This window comes from Blennius ocellaris, assembly GCF_963422515.1.
Source record: "Blennius ocellaris genome assembly, chromosome: 20".
Classification (NCBI taxonomy): Eukaryota; Metazoa; Chordata; class Actinopteri; order Blenniiformes; family Blenniidae; genus Blennius; species Blennius ocellaris.
The window spans coordinates 327301-347512 of NC_137669.1; the positions used below are offsets into that span (position 1 = coordinate 327301).

The 20212-nt window shown below is 50.5% G+C and overlaps 1 protein-coding gene across 1 annotated transcript in view; it reads left to right on the forward strand.

Annotated features, from left to right (window-relative positions):
* Positions 1 to 9460, forward strand: part of LOC308145115 (uncharacterized protein) — a gene marked incomplete at its 3' end in the record, with an annotated part of 59080 nt that extends 49620 nt beyond the window's left edge. Inside the window, exons 7-9 of the mRNA XM_080516455.1 lie at positions 8201 to 8301; positions 8344 to 8462; positions 9450 to 9460. Of these exons, the coding sequence (XP_080372581.1) occupies positions 8201 to 8301; positions 8344 to 8462; positions 9450 to 9460 (231 nt within the window). The remainder of the gene's footprint in view (positions 1 to 8200; positions 8302 to 8343; positions 8463 to 9449) is intronic.
* Positions 9461 to 20212: the final 10752 nt, after the last annotated feature.

Genomic DNA, 20212 nt, shown 5'->3' on the forward strand with positions numbered 1-20212 from the left:
TGAAGGTAATAGAACAGCAGGGGGGAGGACAGTCTGCAGGAACAATGAAGGTAGTATAACAGCAGGGGGACGACAGTCTGCAGGAACAATGAAGGTAATAGAACAGCAGGGGGGAGGACAGTCTGCAGGAACAATGAAGGTAGTATAACAGCAGGGGGAGGACAGTCTGCGGGAACAATGAAGGTAATAGTACAGCAGGGGGAGGACAGTCTGCAGGAACAATGAAGGTAATAGAACAGCAGGGGGAGGACAGTCTGCAGGGACAATTAAGGTAATAGAACAGCAGGGGGCAGGACAGTCTGCAGGAACAATGAAGGTAATAGAACAGCAGGGGGAGGACAGTCTGCAGTAACAATGAAGGTAATAGAACAGCAGGGGGGAGGACAGTCTGCAGGAACAATGAAGGTAGTAGAACTGCAGGGGGAGGACAGTCTGTAGGAACAATGAAGGTAATAGAACAGCAGGGTGAGGACAGTCTGCAGGAACAATGAAGGTAATAGAACAGCAGGGGGAGGACAGTCTGCAGGAACAATGAAGGTAATAGAACAGCAGGGGGGAGGACAGTCTGCAGGAACAATGAAGGTAATAGAACAGCAGGGGGAGGACAGTCTGCAGGAACAATGAAGGTAATAGAACAGCAGGGGGGAGGGCAGTCTGCAGGAACAATGAAGGTAATAGAACAGCAGGGGGGAGGACAGTCTGCAGGAACAATGAAGGTAATGGAACAGCGGGGGGAGGACAGTCTGCAGGAACAATGAAGGTAATGGAGCAGCGGGGGGAGGACAGTCTGCAGGAACAATGAAGGTAATAGAACAACAGGGGGGAGGACAGTCTGCAGGAACAATGAAGGTAGTATAACAGCAGGGGGAGGACAGTCTGCAGGAACAATGAAGGTAATAGAACAGCAGGGGGAGGACAGTCTGCAGGAACAATGAAGGTAATAGAACAGCAGGGGGGAGGACAGTCTGCAGGAACAATGAAGGTAATAGAACAGCTGTGGTGGAGGACAGTCTGCAGGAACAATGAAGGTAATGGAGCAGCGGGGGGAGGACAGTCTACAGGAACAATGAAGGTAGTTTAACAGCAGGGGAGGACAGTCTGCAGGAACAATGAAGGTAATAGAACAGCAGGGGGGAGGACAGTCTGCAGGAACAATGAAGGTAGTATAACAGCAGGGGGACGACAGTCTGCAGGAACAATGAAGGTAATAGAACAGCAGGGGGGAGGACAGTCTGCAGGAACAATGAAGGTAGTATAACAGCAGGGGGAGGACAGTCTGCGGGAACAATGAAGGTAATAGTACAGCAGGGGGAGGACAGTCTGCAGGAACAATGAAGGTAATAGAACAGCAGGGGGAGGACAGTCTGCAGGGACAATTAAGGTAATAGAACAGCAGGGGGCAGGACAGTCTGCAGGAACAATGAAGGTAATAGAACAGCAGGGGGAGGACAGTCTGCAGGAACAATGAAGGTAATAGAACAGCAGGGGGGAGGACAGTCTGCAGGAACAATGAAGGTAGTAGAACTGCAGGGGGAGGACAGTCTGTAGGAACAATGAAGGTAATAGAACAGCAGGGTGAGGACAGTCTGCAGGAACAATGAAGGTAATAGAACAGCAGGGGGAGGACAGTCTGCAGGAACAATGAAGGTAATAGAACAGCAGGGGGAGGACAGTCTGCAGGAACAATGAAGGTAATAGAACAGCAGGGGGAGGACAGTCTGCAGGAACAATGAAGGTAATAGAACAGCAGGGGGGAGGACAGTCTGCAGGAACAATGAAGGTAATAGAACAGCAGGGGGAGGACAGCCTGCAGGAACAATGAAGGTAATAGAACAGCAGGGGGAGGACAGTCTGCAGGAACAATGAAGGTAGTATAATAGCAGGGGGAGGACAGTCTGCAGGAACAATGAAGGTAATAGAACAGCAGGGGAAGGACAGTCTGCAGGAACAATGAAGGTAATAGAACAGCAGGGGGAGGACAGTCTGCAGGAACAATGAAGGTAATAGAACAGCAGGGGGAGGACAGTCTGCAGGAACAATGAAGGTAATAGAACAGCAGGGGGAGGACAGCCTGCAGGAACAATGAAGGTAATAGAACAGCAGGGGGGAGGACAGTCTGCAGGAACAATGAAGGTAATAAAACAGCAGGGGGGAGGACAGTCTGCAGGAACAATGAAGGTAATAGAACAGCAGGGGGAGGACAGTCTGCAGGAACAATGAAGGTAATAGAACAGCAGGGGGGGACAGTCTGCAGGAACAATGAAGGTAATAGAACAGCAGGGGGAGGACAGTCTGCAGGAACAATGAAGGTAATAGAACAGCAGGGGGAGGACAGTCTGCAGGAACAATGAAGGTAATAGAACAGCAGGGGGAGGGCAGTCTGCAGGAACAATGAAGGTAATAGAACAGCAGGGGCGAGGACAGTCTGCAGGAACAATGAAGGTAACAGAACAGCAGGGGGAGGACAGTCTGCAGGAACAATGAAGGTAATAGAACAGCAGGGGGGAGGACAGTCTGCAGTAACAATGAAGGTAATGGAACAGCGGGGGGGAGGACAGTCTGCAGGAACAATGAAGGTAATGGAGCAGCGGGGGGAGGACAGTCTACAGGAACAATGAAGGTAGTATAACAGCAGGGGGAGGACAGTCTGCAGGAACAATGAAGGTAATAGAACAGCAGGGGGGAGGACAGTCTGCAGGAACAATGAAGGTAGTATAACAGCAGGGGGAGGACAGTCTGCAGGAACAATGAAGGTAATAGAACAGCAGGGGGGAGGACAGTCTGCAGGAACAATGAAGGTAGTATAACAGCAGGGGGAGGACAGTCTGCGGGAACAATGAAGGTAATAGAACAGCAGGGGGAGGACAGTCTGCAGGAACAATGAAGGTAATAGAACAGCAGGGGGAGGACAGTCTGCAGGGACAATGAAGGTAATAGAACAGCAGGGGGAGGACAGTCTGCAGGAACAATGAGGGTAATAGAACAGCAGGGGGGAGGACAGTCTGCAGGAACAATGAAGGTAATAGAACAGCAGGGGGAGGACAGTCTGCAGGAACAATGAAGGTAGTATAACAGCAGGGGGAGGACAGTCTGCAGGAACAATGAAGGTAATAGAACAGCAGGGGGAGGACAGTCTGCAGGAACAATGAAGGTAATAGAACAGCAGGGGGAGGACAGCCTGCAGGAACAATGAAGGTAATAGAACAGCAGGGGGGAGGACAGTCTGCAGGAACAATGAAGGTAATAGAACAGCAGGGGGAGGACAGTCTGCAGGAACAATGAAGGTAATAGAACAGCAGGGGGGAGGGCAGTCTGCAGGAACAATGAAGGTAATAGAACAGCAGGGGGGAGGACAGTCTGCAGGAACAATGAAGGTAATAGAACAGCAGGGGGGAGGACAGTCTGCAGGAACAATGAAGGTAATAGAACAGCAGGGGGAGGACAGTCTGCAGGAACAATGAAGGTAATAGAACAGCAGGGGGGAGGACAGTCTGCAGGAACAATGAAGGTGAAAGAACAGCAGGGGGAGGACAGTCTGCAGGAACAATGAAGGTAATAGAACAGCAGGGGGGAGGACAGTCTGCAGGAACAATGAAGGTAATAGAACAGCAGGGGGGACAGTCTGCAGGAACAATGAAGGTAATAGAACAGCAGGGGGAGGACAGTCTGCAGGAACAATGAAGGTAATAGAACAGCAGGGGGAGGACAGTCTGCAGGAACAATGAAGGTAATAGAACAGCAGGGGGGAGGGCAGTCTGCAGGAACAATGAAGGTAATAGAACAGCAGGGGGGAGGACAGTCTGCAGGAACAATGAAGGTAATGGAACAGCGGGGGGAGGACAGTCTGCAGGAACAATGAAGGTAATGGAGCAGCGGGGGGAGGACAGTCTACAGGAACAATGAAGGTAGTATAACAGCAGGGGGAGGACAGTCTGCAGGAACAATGAAGGTAATAGAACAGCAGAGGGGAGGACAGTCTGCAGGAACAATGAAGGTAGTATAACAGCAGGGGGAGGACAGTCTGCAGGAACAATGAAGGTAATAGAACAGCAGGGGGGAGGACAGTCTGCAGGAACAATGAAGGTAGTATAACAGCAGGGGGAGGACAGTCTGCGGGAACAATGAAGGTAATAGAACAGCAGGGGGAGGACAGTCTGCAGGAACAATGAAGGTAGTATAACAGCAGGGGGAGGACAGTCTGCAGGAACAATGAAGGTAATAGAACAGCAGGGGGAGGACAGTCTGCAGGAACAATGAAGGTAATAGAACAGCAGGGGGGAGGACAGTCTGCGGGAACAATGAAGGTAATAGAACAGCAGGGGGAGGACAGTCTGCAGGAACAATGAAGGTAATAGAACAGCAGGGGGGAGGACAGTCTGCAGGAACAATGAAGGTAATAGAACAGCAGGGGGAGGACAGTCTGCAGGAACAATGAGGGTAATAGAACAGCAGGGGGGAGGACAGTCTGCAGGAACAATGAAGGTAATAGAACAGCAGGGGGAGGACAGTCTGCAGGAACAATGAAGGTAGTATAACAGCAGGGGGAGGACAGTCTGCAGGAACAATGAAGGTAATAGAACAGCAGGGGGAGGACAGTCTGCAGGAACAATGAAGGTAATAGAACAGCAGGGGGAGGACAGCCTGCAGGAACAATGAAGGTAATAGAACAGCAGGGGGAGGACAGTCTGCAGGAACAATGAAGGTAATAGAACAGCAGGGGGGAGGACAGTCTGCAGGAACAATGAAAGTAATTGAACAGCAGGGGGGAGGACAGTCTGCAGGAACAATGAAGGTAATAGAACAGCAGGGTGAGGACAGTCTGCAGGAACAATGAAGGTAATAGAACAGCAGGGGGGAGGACAGTCTGCAGGAACAATGAAGGTAATAGAACAGCAGGGGGGAGGACAGTCTGCAGGAACAATGAAGGTAATAGAACAGCAGGGGGGGGACAGTCTGCAGGAACAATGAAGGTAATAGAACAGCAGGGGGAGGACAGTCTGCAGGAACAATGAAGGTAATAGAACAGCAGGGGGAGGACAGTCTGCAGGAACAATGAAGGTAATAGAACAGCAGGGGGGAGGGCAGTCTGCAGGAACAATGAAGGTAATAGAACAGCAGGGGGGAGGACAGTCTGCAGGAACAATGAAGGTAATGGAACAGCGGGGGGAGGACAGTCTGCAGGAACAATGAAGGTAATGGAGCAGCGGGGGGAGGACAGTCTACAGGAACAATGAAGGTAGTATAACAGCAGGGGGAGGACAGTCTGCAGGAACAATGAAGGTAATAGAACAGCAGAGGGGAGGACAGTCTGCAGGAACAATGAAGGTAGTATAACAGCAGGGGGAGGACAGTCTGCAGGAACAATGAAGGTAATAGAACAGCAGGGGGGAGGACAGTCTGCAGGAACAATGAAGGTAATAGAACAGCAGGGGCAGGACAGTCTGCAGGAACAATGAAGGTAATAGAACAGCAGGGGGAGGACAGTCTGCAGGAATAATGAAGGTAATAGAACAGCAGGGGGAGGACAGTCTGCAGGAACAATGAAGGTAATAGAACAGCAGGGGGCAGGACAGTCTGCAGGAACAATGAAGGTAATAGAACAGCAGGGGGAGGACAGTCTGCAGGAACAATGAAGGTAATAGAACAGCAGGGGGGAGGACAGTCTGCAGGAACAATGAAGGTAATAGAACAGCAGGGGGGAGGACAGTCTGCAGGAACAATGAAGGTAATAGAACAGCAGGGGCAGGACAGTCTGCAGGAACAATGAAGGTAATAGAACAGCAGGGGGAGGACAGTCTGCAGGAATAATGAAGGTAATAGAACAGCAGGGGGAGGACAGTCTGCAGGAACAATGAAGGTAATAGAACAGCAGGGGGAGGACAGTCTGCAGGAATAATGAAGGTAATAGAACAGCAGGGGGAGGACAGTCTGCAGGAACAATGAAGGTAATAGAACAGCAGGGGGAGGACAGTCTGCAGGAACAATGAAGGTAATAGAACAGCAGGGGGGAGGACAGTCTGCAGGAACAATGAAGGTAATAGAACAGCAGGGGGAGGACAGTCTGCAGGAACAATGAAGGTAATAGAACAGCAGGGGGAGGACAGTCTGCAGGAACAATGAAGGTAATAGAACAGCAGGGGGGAGGACAGTCTGCAGGAAAAGCAGGGGGGAGGACAGACCCTGAGGGCCACACCCCCAGGTTGGGAACCAATAGAAGCTGTGAAGTGAATGCAGGGCTCCTCCTTCCAACCACTCATTGGTGGAACCAAATTTGGTCAAAGTGCCTCCAAACCAACTGCTCCTGGCTTCTCATCCCGCCTCCTGAATGGGACAAATGTCTCTGCCTCACTAGGAAGACAAAAAGAGGACAAAATGGACCATGGAATCAAACCACAGTTTAACCCACAGGCAAGCAGAACACAGTGTTGGACTATCCTTTTTCACTTTTCCTTTTTCTTCTTTTTGGAAAGCTCTTTGGAACCCAGCTGCAACACTCTCCATGGACCTGCAGAAAGACAGAAGGCCACGCCTGCGCTCCCACACAGCTGCAAACCTCAAGCTCACTTTCAGAGGAGCAAGACCCCACGGACGTCCAGCCCCACGGACGTCCAGCCCCACTGACATCCAGTGACCACTGACGTCCAGCCCCACGGACGTCCAGCGACCACTGACGTCCAGCCCCACGGACGTCCAGCCCCACTGATGTCCAGCCCCACTGACGTCCAGCGACCACTGACGTCCAACCCCGCTGACGTCCAAACCCACTGACGTCCAGCCCCACTGACGTCCAGCGACCACTGACGTCCAGCCCCACGGACGTCCAGCCCCACTGATGTCCAGCCCCACTGACGTCCAGCCCCACTGACGTCCAAACCCACTGACGTCCAGCCCCACTGACGTCCAGCGACCACTGACGCCCAGCCCCACTGACGTCCAGCCCCACTGACGTCCAGCCCCACGGACGTCCAGCCCCACTGACGTCCAGCCCCACTGATGTCCAGCCCCACGGACGTCCAGCCCCACTGACGTCCAGCCCCACTGACGTCCAGCCCCACGGACGTCCAGCCCCACTGATGTCCAGCCCCACGGACGTCCAGCCCCACGGACGTCCAGCCCCACTGACGTCCAGCCCCACTGATGTCCAGCCCCGCTGACGTCCAGCCCCACTGACGTCCAGCCCCGCTGACGTCCAGCCCCGCTGATGTCCAACCCCGCTGACGTCCAACCCCGCTGACGTCCAGCCCCACTGATGTCCAGCCCCACGGACGTCCAGCCCCACGGACGTCCAGCCCCACTGACGTCCAGCCCCACTGATGTCCAGCCCCGCTGACGTCCAGCCCCACTGACGTCCAGCCCCACGGACGTCCAGCCCCACTGATGTCCAGCCCCACGGACGTCCAGCCCCACTGACGTCCAGCCCCACTGACGTCCAGCCCCACGGACGTCCAGCCCCACTGATGTCCAGCCCCACGGACGTCCAGCCCCACTGACGTCCAGCCCCACTGACGTCCAGCCCCACGGACGTCCAGCCCCACTGATGTCCAGCCCCACGGACGTCCAGCCCCACTGATGTCCAGCCCCACGGAAGTCCAGCCCCACGGACGATGCTGTATCAAACAGTGCAACAGAACCATAAAGCCCCATGTCCACCACACAAAGAGTGCGGGGATAGAACGGTAAAATCGGCTCGGGTTCACATTTCCACCGCAGGAATGCAAAAACAACCGCTCCAAAGGCGGTTGTTTTTCGGCCCCCCCTCCATCAGGGTACCAGGACCATGGACCTGGTCTGAGTTTGAGGAGCCGTCTGCTGATTGGTCAGTGATTTACGACACCCTCAATATTTTAATATGTCGGCTGGATGAATCCTCTGTCAGTGCTCAGCTTTGCTCTGGTGGGTTTTTTTTTTTTTTCCCCTTGTCTTTTCCTTGCTGCTCAACTTTCATGTTGGTCGTGGGGCTTGGGACTTTGCATCACGTTGGAGCTTTCTGTTTGCAGCCGTGGGAGCGCTGCACACGGGAGCCTTTAGCTTTTTGTTCAAAAGCAGGAGCAGCCACTCCACTCCTGCAGCTCCGTGCTGGAACACGGAGGCTCTGAGCTCCGAGCTTCTCTGCATTGCTTCTGAAGTCCGTCCCCGCGATGTAGTGGCACTGACCATGGTTGAATAGAACGCTGACCGCCTCTGCCTCACGTTTGAACAGAAACCACAGACCCGCGGCGCTTCAACGGCCGGCATGCGCATGGCGGCCATGGAAGTGCTACGCGTGCCGGCCGTTGAAGCGCCTGGAGCGCGACCGCGGACGTGACGCAGAGGAGCTCGGAGCTCAGAGCCTCTGTGTTCCAGCGCTGAGCTGCAGGAGCGCGATCAGCGCCGGAGTGGAGTGGCTGCTCCGCCGTTGGAGCAGGAAGCTAAAGGCTCCGTGTCCCGGAGCGGCTCTGTGCTGCAGCCAGCCGGGGAGCTGGGTGCAGGACCCGTCACCAGAGCATCACTCTCTCTGGACCAACATGGAAGTTACAGCTGCAGCTCTGCTGCTGCAAACAATAACAGTTAACTAAACAACTAGTGCAAAGTGGAGGATGTAGACAACAACAGAGGATCATAAGATCTAGATCGGCCTCCAGGCTGAGACGACTGTTATAACGTCACATATCTGTGGAGCTCTTGAGCCCCGCCCACTTTTTAAGGTACTTTCTGTGGTGGAAACGGGTACCGGAGCTGAGCTCCGGTTTCGCATTGCCGTACCGCTCCGTACCGTCCCCACACTTTTCTGCGGTGGAAACGGGGCTTAAGAGAGCTTTTGTCTGTGCAGCGCTGCTAGATTAGCCTGAAGCTAACCTGCAATTGGTTTCATGTGCCGCTGATAAGCATCTTTTGTGTACGCACGTGAACGCGGCGTTCATGTGAGCTCCATCATAAGTTCAGGACTCTGGTTTTCCACCTCAGAACAGGAGATCCAGTTGAGCTTCGGCCCACTGGATCTCAGTGTGGAGAACCGAGCCACGGAACCGACCCTCACCAGAACTTTCCTCCTCTCCTCCTCTCTCTCTCTCTCTCTCTCTCTGTCTCTCTCTCTCTCCTTCATTAACCCCTTGTATCCTTCCACCGCTGGTGTCACCTGATGGAGATAAGTTCTCCTCATAGCCACATTTAGCATCTGAACCGCTAACTTGTGTTGTCGTGATACATCAGTATCGTCACTGGAGTTTGACTGCAAGTCTCAACATCAGTTAAACTCCAGCGGTACAGTAATGATTCTGTCCTGGTGAGACGTCTTGCTCTGAGCGTCCCCTGGGACGGACGTCTTGTTTATCTGGTCGCCCAGCAACCGCTGCATCCCCAGAAAGAGTGAGTCGGACGCCTCTAGTGGCTGACTGGGTCATTGCAATCTCTCTTTATGCACCACCTGGTGGTCACATCGAGCCATTGTGCTCTCCCTCCGCGCACCGCAGTGCGCCCCTAGTGGTCATCATGGTCCCTTTTACATAAACCCTTTTACAAACGAGACTGATATTTTGGTATTAGCTATTTCCAGTTTAGCTGGTGGTGCCCCAATTTTATTATTATTTGATAAAAAAAACAATTTATTCAAATTAATAATATTTCATAGATTATTTTTGATAATTTATTAACTTTTAAGTAATTACTCAATTGCTCTATGAGTAAATGACCGTTTACTTCCATTAATAATTAAAAAAAATTAATAAATTACCTCCAGTGATTTATTACTTTCAGTAATCTATTACTTCCAGTAATTTTAATGCTAATAACAACTTTATATCCCAGCAGCAGCAACATCTTCAAACATTTTGACACTGCAAACATTGAAATATATTAAATCTAATTTTCTTCACACGCCAACATGCATATTCAAATATGAGAAAGTCTTTTTAAAGGTGTGAAACTCGTGTCTTAAACGTGCTGTGCATCATTGTTATCAGTGAATAAACCAGCAGGAATCAAGGCCACAGAAAAGCAAAAAATCTACTGTGAAGGGAAACGGCGAGAATTCAGAGGACAGGAAGTGGAAAAAAGACAGACAACAGGAAAAGATGTGATGTGGATAGAGGAGGAGCCAGGAGGCTCCAGGAGGAGCAGCAAGGAGGCTTGAGGAGGAGCAAGGAGAAGCCAAGATAAGCTAGGAGGATTGAGGAGTGAAGAGGAGCCAAGAAGAGCCAGGAGGATTGATGAAGAGCAAGGAGGAGTGAAGAACAGGAGTGCTGAGGAGCGAGAAGAATTGAGGAGGAGGCTTAAGGAGGAGGGAGGAGCCAGGAAGAGCCAGGGGGTTGAGGAGAAGCCAGGAGGAAGCGTGAAGAGGGTTGAGGAGGAGTCAGGAGGAGCCAAGAGGAGGCGTGAGGAAGATTGAGGAGGAGGAATGAGGAGGATTGAAGAGGATGAGGAGAAGTGGAAAGTGAAGTGGAGCGTGGAGGAGTGAGGACGAGCAAGGGGCAGTGAGGAGGCGCAAGGAGCAGTGAAGAGGGGCAAGGAGGAGGGAGGAGGGGAGAAGTGGAGCATGGGGCAGCAAGGAGGAGCAAGGAGGAGGAGCAAGGGGCAGCGAGGAGGATCAAAGAGCGGTGAAGAGGGGCAAGAAGGATGGAGCAGCGAGGAGGGGTGAGAAGCTGCGAGGAGGAGCAAGTAGGAGGAGCATTGAGCAGCCAGGAGGGGTGAGGAGCAGCGAGGAGGAGCAAGGAGGAAGAGCATGGAGCAGTGAGGAGGGGGGAGGAGCTGCGAGGAGGAGCAAGGAGGAAGAGCATGGAGCAGCGAGGAGGGGTGAGGAGCAGCGAGGAGGAGCAAGGAGGATGAGCATTGAGCAGCCAGGAGGGGTGAGGAGCTGCGAGGAGGAGCAAGTAGGACGAGCATTGAGCAGCCAGGAGGGGTGAGGAGCTGCGAGGAGGAGCAAGGAGGAAGAGCATGGAGCAGCGAGGAGGGGGGAGGAGCTGCGAGGAGGAGCAAGGAGGAAGAGCATGGAGCAGCGAGGAGGGGTGAGGAGCAGCGAGGAGGAGCAAGGAGGAAGAGCATGGAGCATCGAGGAGGGGGGAGGAGCAGCGAGGAGGAGCAAGGAGGAAGAGCATGGAGCAGCGAGGAGGGGGGAGGAGCAGCGAGGAGGAGCAAGGAGAAAGAGCATGGAGCAGTGAGGAGGGGGGAGGAGCTGCGAGGAGGAGCAAGGAGGAAGAGCATGGAGCATCGAGGAGGGGGGAGGAGCAGCGAGGAGGAGCAAGGAGGAAGAGCATGGAGCAGCGAGGAGGGGGGAGGAGCAGCGAGGAGGAGCAAGGAGGAAGAGCATGGAGCAGCGAGGAGGGGGGAGGAGCTGCGAGGATGGTGAGGAGACGGAAACACGACCAGAACAAAACCCTGTGAAGGTTGAATGTTTTCATGGTTCCATGTAATGAAGGCTGTGATGAGATGGAATGATTGGTCTGGTTTCAGACTGGTTCAGACTAGATCAGACTGGTTTCAGACTGCTTCAGACTGCTTCAGACTGGTTTCAGACTGGTTTCAGACTGGTTTCAGACTGGTTCAGACTGGTTCAGACTGGTTTCAGACTGGTTTCAGACTGGTTTCAGACTGGTTCAGACTGGTTCAGACTGTTTCAGACTGGTTCAGACTGGTTCAGACTGGTTTCAGACTGGTTCAGACTGGTTTCAGACTGTTTCAGACTGGTTCAGACTGGTTTCAGACTGGTTCAGACTGGTTTCAGACTGGTTCAGACTGTTTCAGACTGGTTTCAGACTGGTTCAGACTGGTTCAGACTGGTTCAGACTGGTTCAGACTGGTTTCAGACTGGTTTCAGACTGGTTCAGACTGGTTTCAGAGTGGTTCAGACTGGTTTCAGACTGGTTTCAGACTGTTTCAGACTGGTTTCAGACTGGTTCAGACTGGTTTCAGACTGGTTCAGACTGGTTCAGACTGGTTTCAGACTGGTTTCAGACTGGTTCAGACTGGTTCAGACTGGTTCAGACTGGTTCAGACTGGTTTCAGACTGGTTCAGACTGGTTTCAGACTGTTTCAGACTGGTTCAGACTGGTTTCAGACTGGTTCAGACTGGTTTCAGACTGGTTCAGACTGTTTCAGACTGGTTTCAGACTGGTTCAGGCTGGTTCAGACTGGTTCAGACTGGTTCAGACTGGTTTCAGACTGGTTTCAGACTGGTTCAGACTGGTTTCAGACTGGTTTCAGACTGGTTCAGACTGGTTTCAGAGTGGTTCAGACTGGTTCAGACTGGTTTCAGACTGGTTCAGACTGGTTCAGACTGGTTTCAGACTGGTTCAGACTGTTTCAGACTGGTTTCAGACTGGTTCAGACTGGTTCTGACTGGTTCTGAGTGGTTTCAGACTGGTTTCAGACTGGTTCAGACTGGTTCAGACTGGTTCAGACTGGTTCAGACTGGTTTCAGACTGGTTTCAGACTGGTTCAGACTGGTTTCAGACTGGTTTCAGACTGGTTCAGACTGGTTCAGACTGGTTTCAGACTGGTTTCAGACTGGTTCAGACTGGTTTCAGAGTGGTTCAGACTGGTTCAGACTGGTTTCAGACTGGTTCAGACTGGTTTCAGACTGGTTCAGACTGTTTCAGACTGGTTTCAGACTGGTTCAGACTGGTTCTGACTGGTTCTGAGTGGTTTCAGACTGGTTTCAGACTGGTTCAGACTGGTTCAGACTGGTTTCAGACTGGTTCAGACTGGTTCAGACTGGTTTCAGACTGGTTTCAGACTGGTTCAGACTGGTTTCAGAGTGGTTCAGACCATCCTACCTTTGTTCTGGATCGCTGGTTAATTGTGGAGAAAATATCAAGGAGCTCCAATATTCAGACAAAAGACATCAGAGGTTCTACCACGACCCCTCGTGTCCTCGTATGAAGCAACGGGACTTTCAATGAGACTGAGAGATGAAGAAAAAACATTTAAAGACGTTGGAGAACAAAAATCCTTGAAAGTTTAAATGGACAGTGAACAAGAAGAAGTGATGTAACAGTTGTACAGGAGAACTGCTGCTCTCAAACCCAAGAAGTTAAACTGGAGTCCATCCAGACCAGTGTGAAACTGTAAAAACTACACAAACTGTTTGAACGCACATCTAAAATAAGATCTGTCTCAACTATCCTGCCTGTTTGTAATCCGACTCGACAAGAAATGCTCAAAAGCCACGGCTTGTATAATAAAGACTCCCGGAAGGCTTTGACTGAACTGAACATATGGTGACGACGTAATGACGTGACGATGAGACGAAAGGAAGACGGCGTCTGGGAGGATCAGCTGATCGGAGCCCAAGAAGCTCGGCGCTTTTGTGGTCATTTTCAGAAGCGTGGCTGTTCGTCTTCCGGGCCGCTCGTGAGGTTGGAGCTGTTCTCACTCCTGTCACACTGCACACTTCTGGCTTGTTATCAGGATTTGTTCTCAGATGATTCCACATCTGCTCAGCATCACGCTGCAGCCGATCCCGAGGTCGTTCAAGGTCGCAGCTTGTGGTTTGGCCAGTTGTGTCATCTGACAAAGAACATACAGTGTGTGTGTGTGTGTGTGTGTGTGTGTGTATGGAAGTTTAGCGTGACCTCCTTGTTGCCGTGACGACTGCAGGATTTCTCAGAGGCCTTGTGGTGTTGAAGGCCATCTTTGTTTTGTTCCAGAGAACCTACATCATGGACAATGGCATTGTGTGCACACTGTAAATGATTTGCCACTTACCAATATATCAAATCTTATGTTTATGTGTTTTTATCAAACAGGTTGCAGACAATGCCTCCTCGGGAATTTCGCCCCAGGAGATAGTTAAAACTCACAGATTCACTCACAAATCAGGGCTGGAGATATGATTTCCCACACTATGAACTTTATTTAAAATCACCAATTAAAATTGGTACTGTGATCATTAAAACCACACACCGCGCACGCTCATCACTCTAATCGCGGTTAGATAGATGCTCACACACACACAAGTAGCAACCAAACTGTACCTCCATCCGGCCCCCAGAATTTAACTGCATATTTTGATATTCAGTTGAAACTCAGGCGTTCAGAACCGGGCCAGCAGAGCCGCCCTGTAGTTACAGGAACAGCGCTGCCTCAGTGAAACTCTGCCGCCATTTTGGCTCCGTGAGAACTCCACCAGAGCCGCCATCTTGGATGGGCATACCCACTCAACCATCAACAGGTAGACACGTTCACTGTGGTACAGTGACCCCAAAGTCTGCCTCCCCCTGGTGGACGTTCGAGGTCCTAACTTCCATCCATTCTCTCTCTCTCTCTCTCTCTCACACACACACACACACACACACACACACACACACACACACACACACACACACACACACACACACACACACACACACACACACACACACACACACACACACACACACACACAGTGCTGTACAGTGCTGTTTAGTAGATTAGATCTCCATGTTAGATGACGGTTGTTACTTGATTGTGTTGATCTATGATATAATTTCTGAATTATTTCTGAATTAATTAATTAATTTGTGTAAATAAACGCTTGTTAGCTGAATTGATAGATTCCTGGTGATTATTGTGTATTTGTTGTTGACAATTCACTGGCGTGTAACAGTCTGTGTTTGAATCTCACACCTTCCCTGTTATTTAAGGTTATTATATTTTTACACTGAAATAATACACTTAAACAAACCTTTTCTCCAAACGAGACTGACATTTATACAAATCAATAATTTTTCATTAATAAATTATTTTTTATAATTTGGTAACTTTAAGTAATTACTCATTTACCAAGGAGTTGTTAATGAATAAATGACAGTTTAGATAGATAGATAGATAGCTTTATTGTCATGGTACCGGGGAGTACAACGGAAATTGGGGGGGTACTCCCGCAGAGCCACAGTGCACCACAGGACACACAGACAAGACAAGACAGGTACGAAAAGACAATACAGTGCAAGAATATAAAAGATTGGATAAAAATATAAAAATAAATATAAAAATATTATATAAAAATCTAGGTAGTTGGTTGAAGTTCGGGGGGGGGGGGGGGGGGGGGGGTGTCCAGGAGCAGTCGGAGGAGATGTGGGGCCCAGAAACCTGAAGGTGGTGACAGTTTTCACCTGTCCTCCATTTATGAGGAGGGGGGTGTGGTCCTGTCTGTTTTTCCTGAAGTCCATGATGAGCTCGTTTGTCTTCTGGACGTTCAGGGTCAGGTTGTTGTCCGAGCTCCAGACACAGTTCCTCTACCTCGGCCCTGTACGCTGTCTCATCCCCGCCATGGATGAGACCAACCACGGTGGTGTCGTCCGCATATTTAACAATGCGGTTGGTTGGGTGGGTCGGTGGCAGTCCTATGTGTACAGGGCATATAGTAGAGGGCTTAGGACGCAGCCTTGAGGGATCTGGTGCTGAGAGTAAGTGTGGAGGAGTGGTGGGGGCCGAGTCTCACAGACTGTGGGCGACTGGACAGGAAGTTTTTAATCCAGTTGCAGGTGGGGGGGGGGGGGGGGGGGTCTGGAGCTGCAGGAGTTTGCTGAGGAGAATGTCCGGGATGATGATGGTGTCCATCCATCCATCTATCCATCCATCTATCCATCCATCTATCCATCCATCCATCCATCCATCCATCCATCCATCCATCCATCCATCCATCCATCCATTCATCCATTCATCCATCCATCCATCCATCCATCCATCCATCCATCCATCCATTCATCCACCCATCCATCCATCCATTCATCCATCCATCCATCCATCCATCCATCCATCCATCCATCCATCCATCCATTCATCCATCCATCCATCCATCCATCCATCCATCCATCCATCCATCCATCCATCCATTCATCCATCCATCCATCCATCCATCCATCCATCCATCCATCCATCCATCCATTATCTGCTGCTTATCCAGGCCGGGTCAAGAGGCAGCAGTCTGAGCAGAGTTGCCCAGACTTCCCTCACCCAGACTCTTCCTCCAGCTCTTCTGGTGGCACCCCAAGGTGTTCCCAGGCCAGCTAAGAGACATAGTCCCTCCAGCGTGTCCTAGGTCTGTCCTGAGACCTCCTACCAGAGGGACATAGTCCCTCCAGGTGTCCTAGGTCTGTCCTGAGGCCTCCTACCAGAGGGACATGCCCGGAACTCCTCCCTAGGGAGGCGTCCAGGGGGCCATCTGAAACAGAAGCCAGAGCCACCTCATCTGGATCTTCTGGATGTGGAGGAGCAGCGGCTCTACTCCGAGCTCCTCCCTGGTGGCTGAGCTCCTCACCCTATCTCTAAGGGTGACTGAGCTCCTCACCCTATCTCTAAGGGTGACTGAGCTCCTCACCCTATCTCTAAGGGTGACTGAGCTCCTCACCCTATCTCTAAGGGTGACTGAGCTCCTCACCCTATCTCTAAGGGTGACTGAGCTCCTCACCCTATCTCTAAGGGTGACGCCCAGCCACCCTACGGAGGAAGCTCATTTCAGCCGCTTGCATCCACCCCAGTCTGCCAGTCCAGAGGTACTGTCCCCAACCGCCACACAATGTTGCAGAGATGAGTTAGCCATGACAGTCAGAGACTTAAGGAACTCTGAGCGAATGTCATCCACTCCCGGTGCCTTGCCACCGAGGAGCTTCACAACAACCTCAGTGACTTCAGCTTGGGTAATGGACGAGTCCACCTCTGAGAACCCAGCCTCTGCTTCCATGATGGTGGGATTGAGGAGGTCCTCGAAGTATTCCTTCCACCACTTAACGACATTTCCAGTTGAGGTCAACAGCTCCTCACCTCCACTGTAAACAGTATTGATGAAAACCTGCTTCCCAATTCTGAGGCGCCAGATGGTTTGCCAGAATTTCCTCAGGGCCGAACGATAGTCCTCCTCCATGGCCTCTCCAAACTCCTCTGGTACCTGTCAGCTGCCTCAGAAATCCTATGAGCTAACTATGCCCAATAGGACTCCTTCTTCAGCTTGACAGCATCCCTTACTTCCTGTTTCCACCACCGGGTTCGGGGGTTTCCGCCACGACAGAGACTCTGCGGCCACAGCTCTGAGAAGCATCTTCAACAATGGAATTAGAAAATGTCTCCAACCTCCCTCGGGATCTGTGAGAAGCTCTCCCGGAGGTGGGAGTTGAAGGCTGCGTGGACGGAGGGCTCGGCCAGATGTTCCCAGCAGACCCTCATAACACGTTTGGGCCTGCCGAGTCTATCCGGCCTCCTCCCAGTCCAGCGCATCCAACTCAGCACCAGGTGGTGATCAGTTGACAGCTCTGCCCCTCTCTTTACCCGAGTGTCCAAGACATGCGGCCAGAGATCAGATGACACGACCACAAAGTCTATCATTGACCTCCGGCCTAGGGTGTCCTGGTGCCACGTGCACTTATGGACACCCCTGTGCTTGAACATGGTGTTCGTTATGGACAAACTGTGACTAGCACAGAAGTCCAATAACAGAACACCACTCGGGTTCAGATCGGGGAGGCCGTTCCTCCCAATCACCCCCTTCCAAGTCTCGCTGTCATTGCCCACGTGGGCGTTGAAGTCCCCCAGGAGAACAATGGAGTCCCCAGTTGGAGCACTATCCAGCACCCCTCCCAGGGACTCCAAGAAGGTTGGGTACTCTGAACTGCTGTTCGGTGCATAGGCCGAGACAACAGTCAGAGACCTGTCCTCTACTCGAAGGCATAGGGACGAGACCCTCTCATTCACCGGGGTGAACTCCAACACATGGCGGCTGAGCTGTGGGGCAATAAGCAAGCCCACTCCAGCCCGCCGCCTTACACATCTTACGCAACTCCAGAGAAGTGGAGTGTCCAACCCCTGTGGAGGAGCTGGGTTCCAGAGTCCAAGCTGTGAGTGGAGGTGAGCCCGACTATATCTAGACGGTATCTCTCAACCTCCCTCACAAGCTCGGGCTCCTTCCCCCCCAGCGAGGTCACATTCCATGTCCCAAAAGCCAGAGTCCGTGTCCGGGGATCGGGTCGTCGAGGCCCCTGCCGTCGACTGCCACCCAATCCACACTGCACCCGACCCCTACGGCAGCCTCTGTAGGTGGTGGGTCCACAGGAGGATGAGGAGGAGGGGCCCGCGTCGTTCCTTTGGGCTGAGCCCGGCCGGGTCCCACAGGCAAGAACCCGGCCACCAGGCGCTCGCTTACGAGCCCCAACCCCAGGTCTGGCTCCAGGGTGTGGCCCCGGCTGCTCCTTACCGGGCGACGTCTCTCCTCTCTTTCGTCGTTTGTCCATGGGGGTATGTTGAACTGCTTTTAGTCTGACTCGTCACCTAGGACCTGTTTGCCTTGGGAGACCCTACTGGGGGCTTTATGCCCCCCGACAACACGGCTCCTGGGATCATTCGGTACTCAAACTCCCCCAGTACGATTAGGTAGCAGTTCAAGGGGGATGACCGTTTACTTCATTAATAATTTCAATTTTTCATTAAATCACTTCCATTGATTTATGAATTTCAGTAATCAATACTTACAGTAATTTAATGCTAATAATCAACCATAAATCCCAACAAAGCCTTTTCATTCACACACTAACCAGATGACAATGACTGGCAGCTACTTTATTCCTCTTCCTCCTGACGGAAGCAAGAAGCTGAAGTGATAATGTGTTGTGTTTTAATTCAGGTGTTAGTTGAGATGAAGTGTTGACAGCGTTGTGATGTGGCAGCTCACACGTCATTTAAAAAAACTGCCACTTCAGCACAGAACGACGTCCTCCAGCCATTTGTGATGCAGTTAAAAAGGGAGATGAGCTGAATAGTTTGTTCCCCTGCAGAACGAGACCAGTTTGATCCAAAAGTCCACATTTGGAAACAAAAACGATGCTGCATCAAAGGAGGCGACACATCTGTGCAGTCTGAGGTAAAACAGCTCATTTCCATCAAACGAGCAAATATAAACAAAGTCACACATTTCTATCGATTTACTGCCATTGTCCCATGTAAATCAGTCATTAAAGTGCAATATTGGCAGTATTGTGATTGTTTGTGCTTCCAGATGTTCCAGCTGCAGGCCGACACTTGGAGGATTTACAGCCGGCATTAAAATGGTTAATAGTGTCTAAGTGCCGGCGTCCAGGTGGAGCTGTAGCCTCCAACGCAGATCGTGAAGTGATTCATCAAACGGCCTGGACTTTCATCTCAGATGTCCAAATCGTCTCAAAGAAAACAAAGAAAAACGTCTGGACAAGGAGACCTGTGTCACGGCTACTGTAGTATTACTGTAGTATCTGGATTGATAGTCCTTTTGAAAATGATGTTTGATGACTGTTTCAACTTAATTGGAGAAGCGACTTATCAGAATATATACGGTACAAACATCAGTGACCACCAGACGTCTCCGTGTGCCACAGAAAGCTGCTCCAGGCCCACCGGAGAACATCTGTCAATGTTGGACAACTGAAGAGCAAGAAAAACGTCTCCAGAAAGAAAAACATGTCTTGAAAGAAAAACGTCTCCAGAAAGAAAAACATGTCTAGAAAGAAAAACATGTCTAGAAAGAAAAACATGTCTAGAAAGAAAAACATGTCAAGAAAGAAAAACATGTCAAGAAAGAAAAACATGTCTAGAAAGAAAAACATGTCTAGAAAGAAAAACATGTCTAGAAAGAAAAACATGTCTTGAAAGAAAAACGTCTCCAGAAAGAAAAACATGTCTAGAAAGAAAAACATGTCTAGAAAGAAAAACATGTCTAGAAAGAAAAACATGTCTAGAAAGAAAAACATGTCTAGAAAGAAAAACATGTCTAGAAAGAAAAACATGTCTAGAAAGAAAAACATGTCTAGAAAGAAAAACATGTCTAGAAAGAAAAACATGTCTAGAAAGAAAAACATGTCTAGAAAGAAAAACATGTCTAGAAAGAAAAACATGTCTTGAAAGAAAAACGTCTCCAGAAAGAAAAACATGTCTAGAAAGAAAAACATGTCTAGAAAGAAAAACATGTCTAGAAAGAAAAACATGTCAAGAAAGAAAAACATGTCAAGAAAGAAAAACATGTCTAGAAAGAAAAACATGTCTAGAAAGAAAAACATGTCTAGAAAGAAAAACATGTCTAGAAAGAAAAACATGTCTAGAAAGAAAAACATGTCTAGAAAGAAAAACATGTCTAGAAAGAAAAACATGTCTAGAAAGAAAAACATGTCTAGAAAGAAAAACATGTCTAGAAAGAAGAACGTCTCCAGTCATATCTTTGAAATAAGACGTTGGCAGAGACGACATGTGAAGCTGCTGCAGGACAAGACAACAAGATGAGACAGCAAGACAACGAAATGAC